The sequence below is a fragment of the Lygodium microphyllum genome, chromosome 4 (assembly GCF_053477565.2).
Source record: "Lygodium microphyllum isolate KBCC chromosome 4, Lygodium_microphyllum_v1.1.10, whole genome shotgun sequence".
In the NCBI taxonomy this organism is placed as follows: domain Eukaryota; kingdom Viridiplantae; phylum Streptophyta; class Polypodiopsida; order Schizaeales; family Lygodiaceae; genus Lygodium; species Lygodium microphyllum.
In genome coordinates this window covers 16,043,482-16,061,726 of record NC_141138.1, presented here as the reverse complement: position 1 = coordinate 16,061,726, position 18,245 = coordinate 16,043,482, and the positions used below count along the sequence as shown (strand labels likewise).

The 18,245-nt window shown below is 44.4% G+C and overlaps 1 protein-coding gene across 2 annotated transcripts in view; it reads right to left on the bottom strand.

Annotated features, from left to right (window-relative positions):
* EDA25 (CCAAT-binding factor) overlaps positions 1-18,245 on the bottom strand; it is a 144,700-nt gene that overhangs the window by 86,948 nt on the left and 39,507 nt on the right. For both annotated transcript variants that reach the window (XM_087675730.1, XM_087675729.1), the window contains exon 4: positions 6,915-6,990. In XM_087675730.1, coding sequence (XP_087531856.1) covers positions 6,915-6,990 — 76 coding nt within the window. The remainder of the gene's footprint in view (positions 1-6,914; positions 6,991-18,245) is intronic.

The following is an 18,245-nucleotide window of genomic DNA, read 5'->3' as shown; positions in this document are numbered from 1 at the left end:
ATGATTGCTTATATGGAAAACAAGTGAAGTCTCCTTATTACTCTAGTGTCGTTAAAAAGTCTAATGCTCTTGACTTAGTATACTCTAATGTGTGCACTATGCCTATTAATTCGTATGGAGGTGCACACTACTTTGTTACTTTCATTGATGATTTCAATAGAAAGTCATGGGTGTATAAACTTAAGAGCAAAAAGGAAGTGCTGAATGCTTTTAAAAAGTTTCATGCTTTTGCTACCACACAGAAAGGGCTTAAGTTAAAAGCCATAAGAACAGATAATGGGGGTAAGTATGTCTCAAATGAATTTAACAAGTTTCGTGAGATGCATGGCATTAAGAGGGAGTTGACATCCCCTTATAATCGTGCATCAAATGGCATGGCTGAAAGATTTAATCGCACACTTTGTAAGAGCGTCAGATGCATTCTGTCCACAGCTAATCTCCCACATCAATTTTGGAAAGAGGCTCTCAAAACTGCAGTTCATGTATACAATCGCTCTCCCAATCGTGCATCGGAAAATGGCATTCCTGAAGAGGTTTGGTTTGGCAAACCTGCTTCATATGACCATTTGCATGTCTTTGGTTGTGATACCTTTGTGCATGTACCTGTAGAAGAGAGAACCAAACTAGACATGAAAATCCATCAAGGGCATCTTCATGGGATATGGAGATGAGGGAGAGATGGGGTATAGAGTTTGGCTTCCTCAGGGCGGCAGGAAGATAGTACGCAGCCGAGACATAGTATTTAATGAGGCAAAGTTCCTGAAAAATAATACACATGGTGATCTTGACAAAAAGAATGTCGAATTTCAGTATGAACAGCCAGCCATTCAGCAGCCATTAGCTGAAAGTTTTGTCCCTTTTGATGCTGAAAATGTGCAGCAACCTATTGTGCTACAGCCAGAAGATCATGGACAGCAAATAGAGGCACAAGATGAAATAGGACAATGAGAAAAACATGCTGAAAACAGATTACAGCAGCAAGAAAATGCTGAAAATCAGCCACCTGGTGATGGTGTGCACATTCCTCAAGATGTAGGCCCACTGCCTGATAATACAGATCATTGGGTAAGATGGTCTATACGTGTCAGAAGGCAACCATAGAGGTTTCAGCCATCTTTGGATTGCATTTTGTTGACTGATGAGGGTGAGCCTCTGACATTTAAAGAGGCACAGTCATGTGAAAACAAGAGAAAGTGGGAGCTTGCTATGTAGGAAGAGATGGAGTCTCTATATGCAAATAACACATGGGAGCTTGTACCTTTACCCAAGGATAGGAAAGCTATTCCTAATAAATGGATTTACAAAGTGAAATGTATTGATGGGAAGCCCAAGTACAAAGCACGGCTGGTTGCTAAGGGCTATACATAGAAGAAAGGCATAGACTTCCAGGAGGTCTTTTCACCAGTCGTGAAGATAACTCCGCTCCGTGTTTTGTTTTGCTTCCACTGCATCCTTGGATTTGGAGTTGGATCAGATGGATGTGAAGATTGCTTTTCTTCATGGTGACTTGGATGAAGAGTTATTCTAGGAAAAGAGCATTTGGTTTGTAAGCTGAAACACTGCTTATATGGGTTGAAACAGGCCTTTAGACAATGGCACAAAATATTTGATACCTTTATGCTCAGCCATAGATTCAAACGCAGTCATGCAGATCACTACTTATACACTAAAAGGGCTAATGATGGAAGCCTTATTGTGCTGGTTTTATATGTGGATGACATGTTGATTGCAAGACAGCATAAGAGTACTTTAAATGCTCTTAAAAGGCAGCTGAGTTCAACCTTCTCCATGAAAGATTCGGGGGTAGCTGAACACATTTTGGGCATGCGCATTAAAAGAGACAGAGGGCAACATTTGTTGTATCTCTCACAAGACAAGTACATCAGCAAAGTACTTGATAGGTTTAATATGGCTGATGCTAAGCCTCTTGGTGTGCCTTTACTGCCACATACAAAGCTTAGCAAAGTTAATTGCCCTAAGGATAATGCAATTGCTAGTGCCATGAAGGGTATACCTTATGCATCAGCTTGTGGATATTTGATGTATGCCATGGTTGCAACTCGCCCTAGCATTGCTCATGCAGTGGGAGTTGTTAGCAGATTCATGTCTAACTCTCGCAAGCCACATTGGGAAGCAGTGAAATGTATCTTCAGATACTCGAAAGGTACACAAGAAAAGTGTATACACTACAGTCGCAAGGATCTTTTGATTCAAACATGGCAAGAGATCTTGACACTAGGAAATCTACTAGTGGATATATTTTTACTTTGGCTAGTGGAGCTATCTCTTGGTGTTCAAGATTGTAGAAAATTGTAGCACTGAGTACTACAAAAGCTAAATATATTTCAGCCACAGAAACTTCTAAGGAAGCTATTTGGCTTGGCCGTTTGGTCAGGGATTTTGGTCTTTCTTCACGTACTCCAGTGCTTGGTTGTGATAGCCAGAGTGCAGTATGTCTAGCTAAGAATGCCATGTTCCATACACGTACCAAACACATAGATGTTTGGTACCACTTTATTCAACAGGTCTTGGATGATGGTCTTGTCACACTGACTAAGATCAAAACCCAAGATAACCCTGCAGATGTTCTCACTAAGTGTCTTGCAAAGGCTCAACATGAGCATTGCATTCATTCAGTGGGAGTTGGCTAGCTTAAAGGTACCACTTCGGGCCTTTAAGTGGAGGTTGTTGGGTGTAAAGTCCCTTCGTCTCCGTGTAAATAGTCTTACAGGTGTGAACGCACCCTTATTGTACCCTAACATATAAATACATTCTTTTATTATTTGTGTACCATCACGATCTGGTACACCTATCTCTCGTTCACTCTCTCTAACTCTCAGCTCTAGAGCTTGCGTCTCACTCATACTCCATTGCGCACTCTCTCACACTCCATTGCACACTCTCTCCCCTTCAAAATCCTCATCACAATCTTATTCAAAGCAAAGGGGGTTTGTTGCTTCTTCTTCGAGAGGGAAAACCAACAGTCGCAAGAACTCACAAGATGCGAAGGCAAGCCAATCCAAGGGTGACACCTCTTCCTTTAATGGAACCTAAGAATCAAGACCTATCTAGCATGCAACTCCCTAAGAAAAATAGGTTTTGTACAATGCCACAGATCCAGCCATGTGGAGAAGTAGTGTTACTCCAAGGCCCAAGGTCTCCCAACTAAAAAGCCTCACTAGACCATTGCGACTGCACAATCCAGTGGGGCTACACCTCCCGCTTCCGCTTCATCTGCTCCTTCAACACCAATCATTGCTGCTAGACATGTAGCATGCGACAGCATTAGAAGACAGTCTCTTTCACTATCCTTGAGGGATTGACTGATTGGTCTACAGGTTTCGATCCCATCACACTTAATGCATCCATCTCACCTTCCTCTCCACCTTGTCAAGCGTTTCATTGGTATAGATCTGCTAATGGGTGTATGCGATGAGTTGTTGGGATGTAAAGGTCCTTTATTCACCTCTGTGTACTGTACACGTGTATTATTATGTTCGAAATTTAGGGCTTTTCCCAGATTTGATGTTGTTTATGCTAAACAATGGCATTTGTGTTAGAAATTGCAAACATTGTGCATGTTGACCTTAGTTACAATGGGGATTTTGCCAAATTTCTTGGAATTTTGCTCATCCAAATAAATTTTCTTAACATTGGACTTGGAAAATTTGGGGCTTTTCATGTTATTGATGAAATTTTGCTCAGCTAGGTCAAATTGGGTAACATTTATGCACTATTGGACCTGGAAATTTGGGATTTTGTGCAAATTTTGGTAAATTTCTGCAATATTTACCCGCGTGGTGGCTAGTTTATGTAAAACCAGCAAAGTTTTATTGCCGGTTGGGCAAGAACAGCAGTGTATTTGCTGGTTTAGCTTGTGCTCTTGTAGTTCAATGCATTTACACTTGTGTTTGTGATAAAAATTGCTGCAACTTCTTCCAGTTCTCACATTAAGAGTTTGATGGAAGTCAAATGGTTTGATGGTCAAGGCTTTGACCTTTGGAAAGACCGTATGCAGGGCATATTGTTCTTAAAGGATTGTGAGGATGCTTTGCAAGAAGATAAACATGCACAAATGTTTGCTGCAGATTGGGTCAGAGTCAACAGAAAGGCCGTGGTTTATATAAAGATGGGTGTCACTGATGACATTTTGACAGATATTAAGGGCTTAGATATTGGTTATGCAATATGGGAGAAGTTGAAGACTACCTACGAGATCACCACACATGTTAATCGGGTGCATTTAATGCACAAGTTCGTGAATATGGGACTGGATGAATCCAAGCCTGTAGCTGAGCACTTGAGTGCATTTACTGGTATTTTAAATCAGCTCAAGGATGCTAATTTGGATGTTGATGATAAGTTGAGGGAGATCTTTCTGATCATGACACTGCGTGATTCCTAGGAGACCTTGGTAGTTTCTCTCAGTAATAACCCCAATCTCTTATATTATGGTGTGAGGGGTTCAATCTTGAATGAAGAAATTAGACGTAAGTCTAGTGGAGAAGGCAGCAACTCAGCTTACAATGTTAGAGGCAGGGTTGAACAAAAAAATGCAAATGTTGGACAAAAAGTAAAAGCAAGAGCAAAGGAAAGGAAAGGAAAAGAGTGATATTACTTGCTATCAGTGTGGTCAGAAGGCCACAAGAAGCCTGATTGCAGGTACTACAAGAAAGAACAAGAGAGAAAAAAGAATGCAGGAGACAAAAAGAAGAAAGAGGATAAGATAGATGCATCTGAGGTAGCCAAAGGTAAGGAAAAGGCCAATGTGACCGCCAATGTGGTCATAGAGGAGCTCTCGCATACAAAGACTGGCGTACTATGTGCAGTAGATTATAATGCCCTTGTATGTCACATGCACGATATGCAGATCACCAAGGCTGATGTGATTGATGCACTTTTGTCAATTGATGATGGTGTTACTCAAACTTGGATTGTAGACTCTGGTGGCTCTTTCCATGTAACTCCTTGCTTGGAGTGTTTTGCTATGTTCAATAATATAGGTAGTTATGGAAAAGTATATCTTGGAAATAACCATGCTTGCAACATGGATGGGATAGGCACTATATATTTTTCTTTGGATAATGGGCAAGAGCTTGTGTTGAAAGATGTTAGATATGCGCCTGGCATCAAGATGAGTTTACTATCTATTGGACAGCTTGACTTGTATGGTTACACTAAACTGTTTGGTGGTGATTTGTGGAAATTGCAAGAGGGTTCCATGCTGATTGCAAAAGGAACCAAGAAGGGCACTTTGTATTGTCTGCATTGTGAAGCTTTGAATGGCAAGTTTCTTGCAGTTGCTGAAATTGGCTATTATTTGGAGTGGTGGCAGAAGAGATTAGGCCATATGAGCCAAAAAGAACTTGATGTCCTTACCTCTTTGAAGAGGGTTGATGGAAAAGGCTCTCAACTTGATTTTTGTAATGACTGTCAGTTTGGAAAGCAAATGAAAAACGCTCTTACATTCATTTACAATATTCATTCGCTTCAGAGTGTTCTTCTCTCCCTTCTTCTGTTTGTGTTTGAGTTTTGAGTTTTGCTTTTTGTGTCTGTGTCTGTGTCTGTCTCTTTGTGTTTCTGTCGTGGTCATACACTCTGTGTTTCCTCAGTACAAACCCTAGCAGTTTTCTTCACATTGATCACATCATGCACCATACAGGATCACATACTAATCAAATCAGTACATACATACTGACCCTACCTTGGTGGGTTTGGCCGTAACCCTAGAGTGATAGCTCCTCAGACTAGCTTTGTTAATACCCCTAATTACAAGATCAGTGGGCTAATGCTAAGGGGGGCCATTCTACATGTTCAAGGTGGAACAGAAAAGCAAATTACTAATCTAGGAAGGTTGTTTAGTGATAATGGCAAAACTATAGAATAAGCATCACACTCTATAGACCACTATGCAACACTTATACAAATGCAAACTTGTCATAATATAGTCATATATAAAAACAGTGGTTGTGCCTAATGTTCACTCTTCTTAGCAAATCCTCAAACCAAAGACCCCTACGTATTCCATAAGGACACTTTGCCCTATGACGAATCTCAAAATCCATCAATGTGGTCTTTCACCATCATGCCATCCATTTGACTTTCAAAATTCTTCTCTGCCTTCCCCTTAATAGGCAAAGGGTGAAGTACTTATCAATGCAGAATGATTTGCTGTTGACATCAAATCATAAGGGTTTACACTGCATGAAAAATACACCTCACTACAACAAGGCCAGAATGGAACAAAGCAGAACTTCAGCAGTGTATTCCCAAGGCTTGTTCAAAAGGTACAACCAGGCAATTTGGCTCAGTCATCCTGCATAAAAAGGCCATGCAGAAGTTCCCACTCACCATACATCCCCAGATTATATGTCTGATAGTTCTCAAGGCATATGGCAGCAGAGGTAAATGGCAGAAGTGCACATCTCCAATAAACCTTCTGTTTTATACCAATCTGCATTCATGCTGTGTACATATTGCCTTCGTGCAGGTGCCTAGACTCTGTAAGCAAGCAATGCAGCAATTCAGCAAACGCTCAACTGAAAATTTGTGCTTCAACCTTCCTTCCAACAATCTCCCAATGAGAACAAAATGCATCCAAAAACACAGAGAAAGACCAAGTGTCAGGACTGAGGACAATGGGATGATCAATGTTACAGCCTTGCATGGCCTTCTATTTTATCATATTGTCAAAGCTGTAACTATCCAATGTGGCAATGTACTCCTCATTATATAAACCACAATCAAGCACATAAAAGTACATAATGAGGTTTTTGTGAAATAGGTTATAGGCAAACAACTAAGATCAAATATTATCGATGCTGAATCATAAGTGCAAATTTTACAGACTGCAAATTCATCTAGATGAAGAATGTACCCATTTGACTGGAAAATTTCAGATGAACTAGAATTACCTTAACGGCCTTTTCCTTGAGAAAAGGAAGCTTATCTTTTGTGGCCTCCTCCAAAGAATTGACAAACTGCTCATATCTGAGAAATCAAAGTTGCCGATCTATTACAAAGAGTAACACCGTTGCTAAAGAGAGTACAATCTTTATGTCTAATGCATGTCATGGAAATTGAGTTTAGTGGGCATTGTATATTTCCACCTTTATTCATGAGGCATTATCTTATCAAAAATATGGAACCCTAAATTTCTGTCTTAAAAATGGAAGTAGCTGTAGAGCAAATCATTTGCAAAACTACAAAAGTGGTATACAACAAGAAAGGTCTGCCTAAAGCATTGGACAGAAATCATTGCAGATTTCACAAACAGTGCATGCTTAACTGAGCCAACAAGAAAGAAACTGTGAGAGTGCGCAACGGAAGAAGAGCACGAACACAGAGGAGGAGAGAGAGAAAGTAGAAAATGAAGGAAGAAAATCTGCACTAACTGTAATGAATGCTGAATACAAAACTGTGGACTGATCAGTCCCTGCACGCAGCCCGAAGCGTCAGTGAGGGCACCAGAACAGGCTGGAAGCAATGGCAGCACCAATGCCGGAGTGGGAGAGAAGGGAGTGTGTGCTGAATCTGCAGAAGAATGTGTAATAAAAATGACTGGGGGGGCTGCTATATATAGCCCCAAACCAGCCAAGACTGGCCGACCTGGCTGAAACTGGCCGACCTGCCCACAAACTGGCCGACTGCACACAAACCGGCCGACCTACCCAAATATGGGCCGACTGCACACAAAAAAGCCCATTTTGGGCTGAGTGCCACTTGAGAAGGGAATGCAGACTAAATCAGCAAACACAAAACTGATAGAGCTCCTCTGTCTCCTGCCAGACTCTGACAGGAGCTCACAACCAGGAGATGACAGACTGAGAATGAAAAGAGAGCAGGCTAACACCCCACTCAGATCCTGGGAGGGTCTGAAGACCTAACAACCGCATGTGATGAAGCAAAAAAGCCTGAGGCAATGGCTTCATGAAGAGATCAGCCGCACTGTCCACCGTGGGACAATAAGCCACTGCCAGCTCCGAATCCACGATCCGCTCTCGAACAAAGTGATATAGAACCTCAATGTGCTTCGTGCTAGCATGAAAAACCGAGTTCTTCGCCAGAGCAAGGGCACTCTCGTTGTCCACGCGCAGCTCTGTAGGTCCTGTCTGGGAAAAGCCAATCTCTGCCAGCAAGTGGCGGAGCCAAACTGCCTCCATAGCGGTCGAACATAGGGCCCGATACTCAGCCTCTGTAGAAAAAAGTGCCACAGTAGGCTGCTTCTTGCTGCTCCAAGAGACAGCACCGGATCCAAGGGTGAAAGCATAACCTATAGTGGATCGTCTCTAATCCACATCACCTGCCCAATCAGAATCACTCCATCCAGAAAGGGTGATCCCATCTCCATACATGTTCCGTAGGATCGAGTCCCATGTAAATACCGAAGAACACACAAGGCTGCCCTCCAGTGATCCTGTGTAGGAGTCTTCATAAAAGAAGACAACAAAGCCACCACAAAAGAGATATCCGGCCGAGTGTGAATCAGCCAGATGAGAGAGCCTACAAGGTACCTGTAACGAGTGGCATCTGTAAGGGGGACTCCATCTGCCAAAAGCTTGGACTCAGGGTCCATGGGGCAAGAAATAAGCCGACACGCGACCATACCAAACTGCGAAAGAAGCTCGGAGATGTACCTGTGCTGCGAGATAAAGATGCCCTGTGCCATCTAATAGATCTCCAATCCTAGAACGAAATGAAGGATCCCTAGATCCGTCATGTGGAACTCCTGCCGAAGAATGGACCGAGTATGATCCACCTGCTGAGTGTCGCTCCCTGTAATGATAAGATCATCTACATACAAAATAAGGAAAACACAAAGAGAACCCACAACTCGAAAATAGAGGTTAGGATCATGATCGGAGCGCTGAAAACCAATCTGTAGAAAGAAGCAGTCAATCCTTTGATACAAAGCACGAGGAGCCTGCTTCAGGCCATAAAGAGCCTTCCGCAGCCTGTAGACATGATTCTCCTTCCCCTGCACAAGAAAACCAGGAGGCTGTGAAACATAGATCTCCTCCTCAAGGACGCCATTCAGAAAGGCTGACTTGACGTCCATCTGATAAGCAGGCCAACAGTGGTGAACTGCAAGAGCCAAAATAACTCGAATGGTAGACATTCGAGCTGTAGGAGCAAAAGTCTCGAAGTAGTCCAATCCTGCTCATTGTGCAAAACCCTTGGCAACAAGCCGAGCCTTATGCTTGTCCAAGGAGCCATCTGCAAGATACTTGGTCTTAAAGACCCATTTCACACCTATCACCTTCTGTTTCTTGGGACGCGGTACAAGCTCCCAAGTATGGTTCTGCTCGATGGAATCAAGCTCTGCCTGCATAGCCTGTCTCCAAATATTCTGTGCAAGAGCCTCCTCCATAGTGGAAGGCTCGGAATCCTGAAGAATCTGAGACATAAAAGCATAGTTTACACATAGTGAACTATCCCGCAGGGCCTGTAAGCGGGCTGATCTGTGTGGACCTGTAGAAGAAGCAAGAAAGTGAGTAACACCTAAATCCTGCATGAGCCGGCGATACCATAAGGGAATCCTAAGAGACTCCTCCTGCTGCAAGGGAGACCAAATAGTCTCCGAAACCTGCAAAGCACCCGTGTCTGAGAGGGACTCCCCCTCACCAAGTGAAGGTAGATCCGCCTCATTTGAAGAAGGCTTCCCATCTGATGGCTGTGGATCCCGAGAAGACTCCTGAGGGGAGTCTGAAGGGGTGGAAAAACTTGTAGAAGGAGTCATCTCCGCCAAAGGGGGAGAGGAAGCCGTAGTAGAAGGAGGAATGAGAGGGGGACAGGGCCACGACGAAGGAGGGGTGCTAAGGGGTATCCTGGAAGGAAGAGAAGGTAGAGAAGGTGGGGGGTAGTCCGTCGATGTCGAAGAAGCACCTGTAATAGAACCATCAATCGGATCCATGGAGGCCAAAGCCTCATCAAAGATCACATCCCTGCTCGCCTCAATCTTCCGTGTCGTCGGGTCGTACAGCCGATATCCCTTCGTGGTCGTGCTATAGCCCACGAAGATAAGTTGTCTCGACTTAGAGCCGAGCTTCGTCTTCCTCTTCTTCTTGTCCACATGGACAATAGCATCACACCCAAAGATGCGAAAGTGGGACACAGAAGGCTTCTTCCCAAAGAAAGCCTCATAAGGAGTCATGTCCTGTAAAGCCGAAGTCGAAGAGCGGTTGCGAATATGCACCGTCGTAGCACCGCCTCACCCCAAAGGAAATGAGGAAGACTCCTATGCTCCAGCATAGATTGGGCCATCTCCACCATGGTCCGATTCGCACACTCCACCACACCATTCTCTAATGATGTGTTCGGATGGGAATACTCCACCCGAATGCCGTGATCCCTGCAAAACTGAGAGAAAAGGTGAGAAGTGAACTCGCCAACGTGATCAGCTCGAACGCCACGAACTTTGGAAGTTGTTTGTGTCTCCACAAACACCTTCCACTTGCAGAAACGGGAGTACGTCTCGCTCTTGTACTCCAAGAAATAAGACCACACATAACAACTGAAGTCGTCCACAATCAACATCAAATACTTGGCCTTCCCAAGGGAGGCCATGTCCATAGGTCCGCAAAGGTCGATGTAAACCAACTCAAGCGGAGAAGTAGCCCTCCTAGAGGCAACCTGAGGGTGAGGCTGCCTATGATGGTTGCCCCTCAAGCAGCTAGGGCACAAAGTGTGAAGAGGATGGAAATCTGGAAGTCCCTCCACTATCTTCCTCCGAGAAGCCCGCCGAATAGAATCGAGGTTCAAATGACCATACCGAGCATGCCAAAGCAGCCCAAGCTCATGGGAAGCCCTCGCAGCCAAGGCTATGAGCTTATAAAGCCCACCCTCCTGTGTACCTGTCCAAAGAGCATCACTTGTAGAAGCATCCTCCACTGTGACTGCATCCTGTGTAAAAATGACTCGGGTACCTAGCTGAATAAGACCATGCACAGACAATAGGTTAAAGCCCAAATCAGGTATATAGAGAACTTTGGCCGAAGAAGACCGCCTGTCAGAAAACATAGGTAGAGTCCCCATGCCTCGAACAGGAACTGTAGAATTGTCACCAATGGTGACAGAGCCCCCTCTGGAACAAAGATCCTGAAGCCAATCCTGTCGGAAGGTCATATGTGAAGATGCTCCACTGTCCACGAGCCAAGGCTTCTCCTAAGTGGTAGAAGCTAGGGCTCTATCCTCCTCAACAAAGACATGCACAAACGCAGACTCTGTCGTGGCTGGGGCCGCCTTCGAGTCCTTCTCCTTGGGCTTCAAATGGAGGTACTTCTGCCAACACTTCTCCTCGCGATGAGTACCCTTCCCACAAAGGGGACATTTGGGCTTTTTCTCCTTCGCATCCTTCTTGTCCTCCTCCTCCTTGTCCTTCGCCTTCTCCTTCTGTTGCTTCTTCTTCTTGCCGCCACCTATACCTGCAGTAAAAGCCTTGGTGGAGCCACTGGCACCCACTTCTTTGAGTCGCTCGTCATGCTCCAAGACAAGCGGGGAAAGTTCCTCCCATAGGAGTTTCTCACGGGTCCTCGAGGTGATGAGGCTGGTATAGAAGACATCATAGCGGGGTAATGGCAGCTGAGTCAACAGAATCATTGCCATATCCTCGGATGATATCACACGAACAAGAGAGGCTAGCTCGCCTCGCATGTCCTCCATCTTCGTGATGTGCTCCTTCATGAAAGAAGAATCATCAAGACTAAGCATCCGCAACTTCTTCTCCAAGGAAATCTTGTGGGCAAACGTCTTGTGCTGATACAAAGACGCAAGCTTCTTTTACACTTCCGCCGCGGTCTGTAACCTGTGAACATGTACAAGAATGGAATCATGTAAACTCATAAAAAGAAAGGAACGGGCTCGAGAGTTGAGCCTATCCGGCAAGGCTGCACGGTCCATAGAGGCTCCATCGGACGAATCCACGAGGGGACGGTCGATGGGCTAAGAAACAAGCTTCCATAGGTTGAATGTATCGAGGATGCACTCCACCTTGCATGACCAGAGGGAGTAGTTGGAACCATCCAAATTATCTTCCTTCGTAAAGGAAGGGAGAATCGGCACCTGAATAGAGGGAATCAAGGAAGGCATCCGCACATCTAAAGCAGTCTTCACGGAAGGCACCTTCACGGTAGATGGAACCCTCTGAGATGCATGGACTGAAGAGGGACGAGTGCGAGGAGTCTCCTCCCGATGTCGAAACTCCTGATAATCCCGCCTCCGATCAGAGGAATGATGAGAAAGGAGCTCATCCTCTGAGTCGTCAAAGCCTGAAAACTGGTAAGACATCGTCCAATCTACAAAATACCAAACACCAAAGCAAACTGTGCCGAAGCCGAAGTATAACCAGCAGTATGGTCACCAACTACCAAAACGCAAGCTGTGATAGCCTACAAACACCTGGAGCTGCAAAACGCAAAGGTAGCTGATGAAGATCACCAGAACAGAAGCTGCAAACACCAAAACGGAGCCTGGGAGTGGGTCGCCAGCAAGAGATGAGCCACCATGAGTGGAAATGGCCACCAGATCAGGAAAATGCAGCCTGATGATGTGTCGCCCAGCTGAAGGAGAGGCCGCCTGATGGTAAACGCAAGCAGGAGGGGTCGTCTTGATGACGTGGCAGCCTCGGGAGGAGTCATCTGCAGCAAACGCAAGAAGAATGGCCACCTGGAGGGGCCGCCTAGGCAGTTGGAGATGAGGCGATAGCAACTGAAGAGAGGTGAGGTATCTCTCCACAAGGTTAGGTGCTCCATGCTCTCAGTCAAGCTCTGATACCATGTGAGAGTGTGCAACGGAAGAAGAGCACGAACACAGAGGAGGAGAGAGAGAAAGTAGAAAATGAAGGAAGAAAATCTGCACTAACTATAATGAATGCTGAATACAAAACTGTGGACTGATCAGTCCCTGCACGCAGCCCGAAGCGTCAGTGAGGGCACCAGAACAGGCTGGAAGCAATGGCAGCACCAATGCCGGAGTGGGAGAGGAGGGAGTGTGTGCTGAATCTGCAGAAGAATGTGTAATAAAAATGACTGGGGGGGCTGCTATATATAGCCCCAAACCAGCCAAAACTGGCCGACCTGGCTGAAACTGGCTGACCTGCCCACAAACTGGCTGACCTGCCCAAATATGGGCCGACTGCACACAAAAAAGCCCATTTTGGGCTGAGTGCCACTCAAGAAGGGAATGCAGACTAAATCAGCAAACACAAAACTGACAGAGCTCCTCTGTCTCCTGCCAGACTCTGACAGGAGCTCACAACCAGGAGATGACAGACTGAGAATGAAAAGAGAGCAGGCTAACAGAAACAGCATGGAAGCACCTGCAACAGCAACACAGCCTATGCTAGCCCACTGCTCTTGTGAATGCTTCAATGAGGGGCTCCCAAAAGAAAAGGCCAATTTGCTTTTGTTCAATGTTATCTAGCTTAAGATAACTGTACAAATTTTATGTTATTGAAGCTTGCAAGCTCTGAACCCCAACTAGAAATCATTCTTCTGCTTTTCATGGCTTACTCACATCCTCCCCTTAATTTTAGAGTCCCAATGGCAAGAGCTCACAACCAGGCTATCCTCATCATTTTCCATTGTTGAACCTGCATTGATCAACAAACTCCGGATTGATTCTGTTCAAGGCTTCGTCTCTGTGAAACTCTGCAAGTATGGAAGTAATAAACACAGGCAGACACACACACCTTGGGGCTGTGGGGCACGGGGACATGACTGAACGCAGCGATGAGCTAAGTACAAGCAGCCCCTGCACAAATGCCAAAGCACATCAGTGTGTTCACTAGCATGAGAGGCAGATGATGAAGACTGAGAATGGCAAAAGCTGGCTGATGTCTGAGGCACTGCTGTGGCCCTAATATATAAGCAAGGAAGGGAGAATATGGCAGACCTGCTACTGCCCACAAAATCTGGCCAATTGGCTGATGTAGATGCCATCACACATGTCAAGTGTGGCCAACCTGCAGGCTGCCAATCACAACCAATTCCCACATGGAATAGAGCTTCCAAACTGATGAAGAAACATGCTGGGAATGCAGTAAATGACAGCACCTGATGAATGCATAAACTGACACATGTCAACACTTGCACATCTCCATCAGACTCTAACAGAGCTCACAACTAAGATATGATAGTAGAAATACATGAGCTGCTAACACCCCCTCTCAAATCTAGGGAGTGGCTGAAGGCCAAGAAGGCGTTATTGAGAGTGGCATTGAACAAGGGTGAGATGAGGTGCATGTGGGTATAAACAGGACTTAGGGTTATAGCTACCTAAACCCTAGCCTAAAGGCCTATATAAAGAACCAAAAAGGGAGCTCCTTGTACTTCAAGAAGGACATCCTAGTTGTCCTCATAAGCAACTTAGTAAGAAAGATTGTTCTTGTACATGGTGTGTCACACGCACGCGCGCGCACTCTCTCTCTCTCTCTCTCTCTCTCTCTCTCTCTCTCTCCACACACACACCCCCACCCACCATGATGAACATTGAGGAAGCCCCACACAGCGGCATGGAGGGTGGCCAAAAAAATTGCCCAAGACAATAAAGGGGAAGCCTCAACAAAATGTGCTCTCATACTTTGCTTTCTCACCATGGAGACCAAGAAGGAATTCCTAGCCCAACATCGAACACTTTAAAGGTATGGGCATATTTTTAGCAGATTACCTCACACCAACATAACTAGCCCAGGTGCGAGAATGTATACTGAGGATTAAGGCAGCTAGAGAGGAAGGTAAGACGGCCTTCTATAGAGGCAGGAGAATTGTGATTCTAGAGAGGCACACCAAATGATGGTGCGAGTCCCATGGGACCAGCCTAGTGATTAGCACATCACCCTTTGATGTCTAGTGACAATCAATATTGTACATGGTTTTGGCCGATTTTGGACTCATAAGTTAATATGCTTCTTCTTCTTCTTCTTCTTCTTCTTCTCCTCCTGCTCTTTGTGTATGAAGAAGCTTAAATTAAATGAAAGTATTTACATTAGGCCTTCTGGCCAGCCATAAAAAACCATGAAAATCCCAATGATTGGCTCTAGGGTAATAGGGAGTGGACTTGCGATGGCGGATCTTATAGAGCTCAGTCAACTCCTCCATGATTTTGTTAAGGAAATGAGTACCTCTGTCACTTACCAGCCCAAGGGGACTGCCAAAACGGGTGATAATATTCTCGTACATGAACATGGCTACGCTGTTACCATCATCCCGCTTTAGAGCTTTAGTTTCACACCACTTTGTGACATAATTTATACATACTAGGATGTATCTGTTTTGCGTCCGTCTGGTGGGTGGATCAATAGGACCCACAAAATCAATCCCCCACTTCTCAAATGGCTTTAGGGGAAGAATGGGTTGCAATGGCATGGCACTTGTTTTAGTGGGTTTTCCCATTCGCTGACAAGCATCACATCCCAACCAGGAAGCAACCACGTCAAGGAGGACCAAGTCCACCAAAACCATGGAAGAGATCTACCATAACGGTAATCCTCGAACACAAGCCACATGACCGCAAATACCCAAGGCCGACTCAAAAATGAAGGCATTATGGTTGAAAAATGTTAAGGACTATAGACTTTCTATAACAAATGTAATAATATTTGTTGCTTTCTTCAACACAAGGAAACCCATCAAGTTTACCAATATCCTCAAACAAAAGGTCTAAAGCAATGGCAGATGTATCATGTAAAGAATATATTTGACCATTCTTTTTCAACCTGTTGGCCTGCCCAAACACAATTTGTTGCATTGTCCATACATACTTGAACCACATTTGATGGTCCCACTTTAGTCATTACTTGCTTTGGATACTAAAATATGAATTCTCCACTCTTGCACTCCCTTGAGATGTCTACAAACTTCAACAAAATACTCTCATGAATGAAGCAAGCCATGAAATTTATGATGGGCCTTTGGCTTGTGTCCAACCAGCCATCGCATTCAATAGAGCATCCATACTTCCATTTTTCCCTTATTTCCATGAGCTCATTGTCAATGCATTTGACCTCTTCTTTCAACTCCTTTTAAATTATTGTAAGATGGAGCATTATATGTAGGGCCAGCCTTCCCAATTGCCTCCACCATGTCTATGAAGTCCAGACTCCTCACTTTCCAATAAGGGATGTCTTTAGCATAGAAGAAATGACTCAAGGCAATGATAGCTGCCCTGCATGCTTGCAAGTTCCATGTGCTTTGCAAGTCTCCCTCCCATCTCGAAACTTTTTGTTTCTTGCTTGAAGGGCCACTAACATGTGCACTTGCTTGTGCGCCAAATGATACAGAACCTATGGCACCTTTTCTCCACCTAAATCAACAACTTGGGCATCCACATGCACATCACAACCATGGGCCTCTCCGCTTACATGCAACCTACTGCAAACTTCTTCGACCAACTCTGGTGCTTTACTGCAAGGAGCCACACCATGGCTAGGCAAACCCAAGATGTGTATCCTACTACCATCTAGGCCTCCATCCCACAAACGACCACAATTATTACATTTACATGTGAATTGCTCTTTCCTTGTGACTTCAATGACAAATTGCCACTCCAGACCTTGTGTACAACCCATCTGTAGAAAAAGCCTCTGTGATGTTACTTTACATTATACAGAATTAGATTCCGATGTTTGATTTATGAAAGAAGGCCTGATTTCAAAGGGCTGGAATTCAATTTCAGAGGGCTAAAATGAAATTTCAGGGCACTGAAACTAAATCAGGCATCAATTTCACTGTTCAAAGTGAAAAATATGGGTGAAGGCCTGATTTCATAAGACGAGAATTTAATTTCAGAGGGCTGGATTTAATTTTAGAAATTAATCACTTTGCACTTGTGAGAAATTCGAGTGTGAGAGAGAGAGCGAGAGAATGCTTTCAGCTCTCAATCAAGCATACAGAGAGAGAGAGAGAGAGAATTACGAAAAAAAGAGACTTGAGAGAGAGAAAATTGCGTACATACTGGAGTCCTGACAGGCTGGCCACTGCATAAACTTCAGTTCTTACTTCTGACTCTCATGACCCAACAGAATGCACACACAAAACATGATCCGGTAGGCTGCACATACCTTAGTCAACACATCTTGTGCATGAACATCACGCTTTCCACGAAATGTTGACCCAAAGCCCTCTTTTCATTTGGGAAAGCTGGCAGTATGAAAAGGTTTTTAATACTTCTGCATGCTCTAAAGAATCAGAAAAGTGTGAAGAAATTTTCAGACTTATATTTTATTTTGGGGCTGTAAGTATGAAAAAAATTTCATACTTTGCATACCCATATGAAAAGAACTTTGCCAGGTGTTCTACACAAAGACACATCAGTGTTGGGAGTAGATTACTGGAGACAACTAGACACCATTGGGAAGGTGGCAATACCACTTAAGGATGGGTTGAACCATATAGTACATGTGGTCAATAGGGATAAGCAGGTCTGCTTCTTGTGGGTCAAAATCCGGTTGCCAGAGGACAGAGGCATACATATTGCAGCGTGTTATTTTGCTCCAGGAACAACTTCATTTGTCATGCAGCGGTCACCATACATGCCACTATAGCATGATATATTCAATTACCCAGAGCTAGGAGAGGCGATGCTAGTACCATTGTTAGTACATGTGGTCAATAAGGATAAGCAGGCCTGCTTCTTGTCAGTCAAGATCCGGATGCCAGAGGACAGAGGAATACACATTGCAGCATGTTATTTTGCTCCATGAACAACTTCATTTGCCATGCAGAGGTCACCATACATGCCACTAAAGCATGATATCCTCAATTACACAGAACTAGGGGAGGTGATGCCAGTACCATTGTTAGGATAGGCGTTGAATGAATAAAAAGCAATCTATTGCTCTACTACCTATCAGGATGGTCACAAAGGGGAAAAACTCCTCCCAAGCAACAGGATAAACAGTGTCCATGTGTTAGAGTACGTTCAAACACCACTCGAGAGAAATCACATGGGAGTAATATCTCTCCCCCACACATGGTCACGTGTATTCTTCAGCAAGAGAGGAGTCACTATGAGCACATCACTCATGAAACCCCAAAAAGCAATCGATGGAGTAGCATACATGATTCTAATGCTATTTGGTCTAGAGAAGATGGGAAAGAGCCCAGTCAGGGGGAAGATATCTGATATCATTTTAACGTAACAGGGCAGTCACATGGGGGGAAAACTCCTCCCAGCCAAATGCTCACACACACACACACACTCTCTCTCTCTCTCTTTTTTTTTTTCATAAAAGGTAATTGTATTAATTA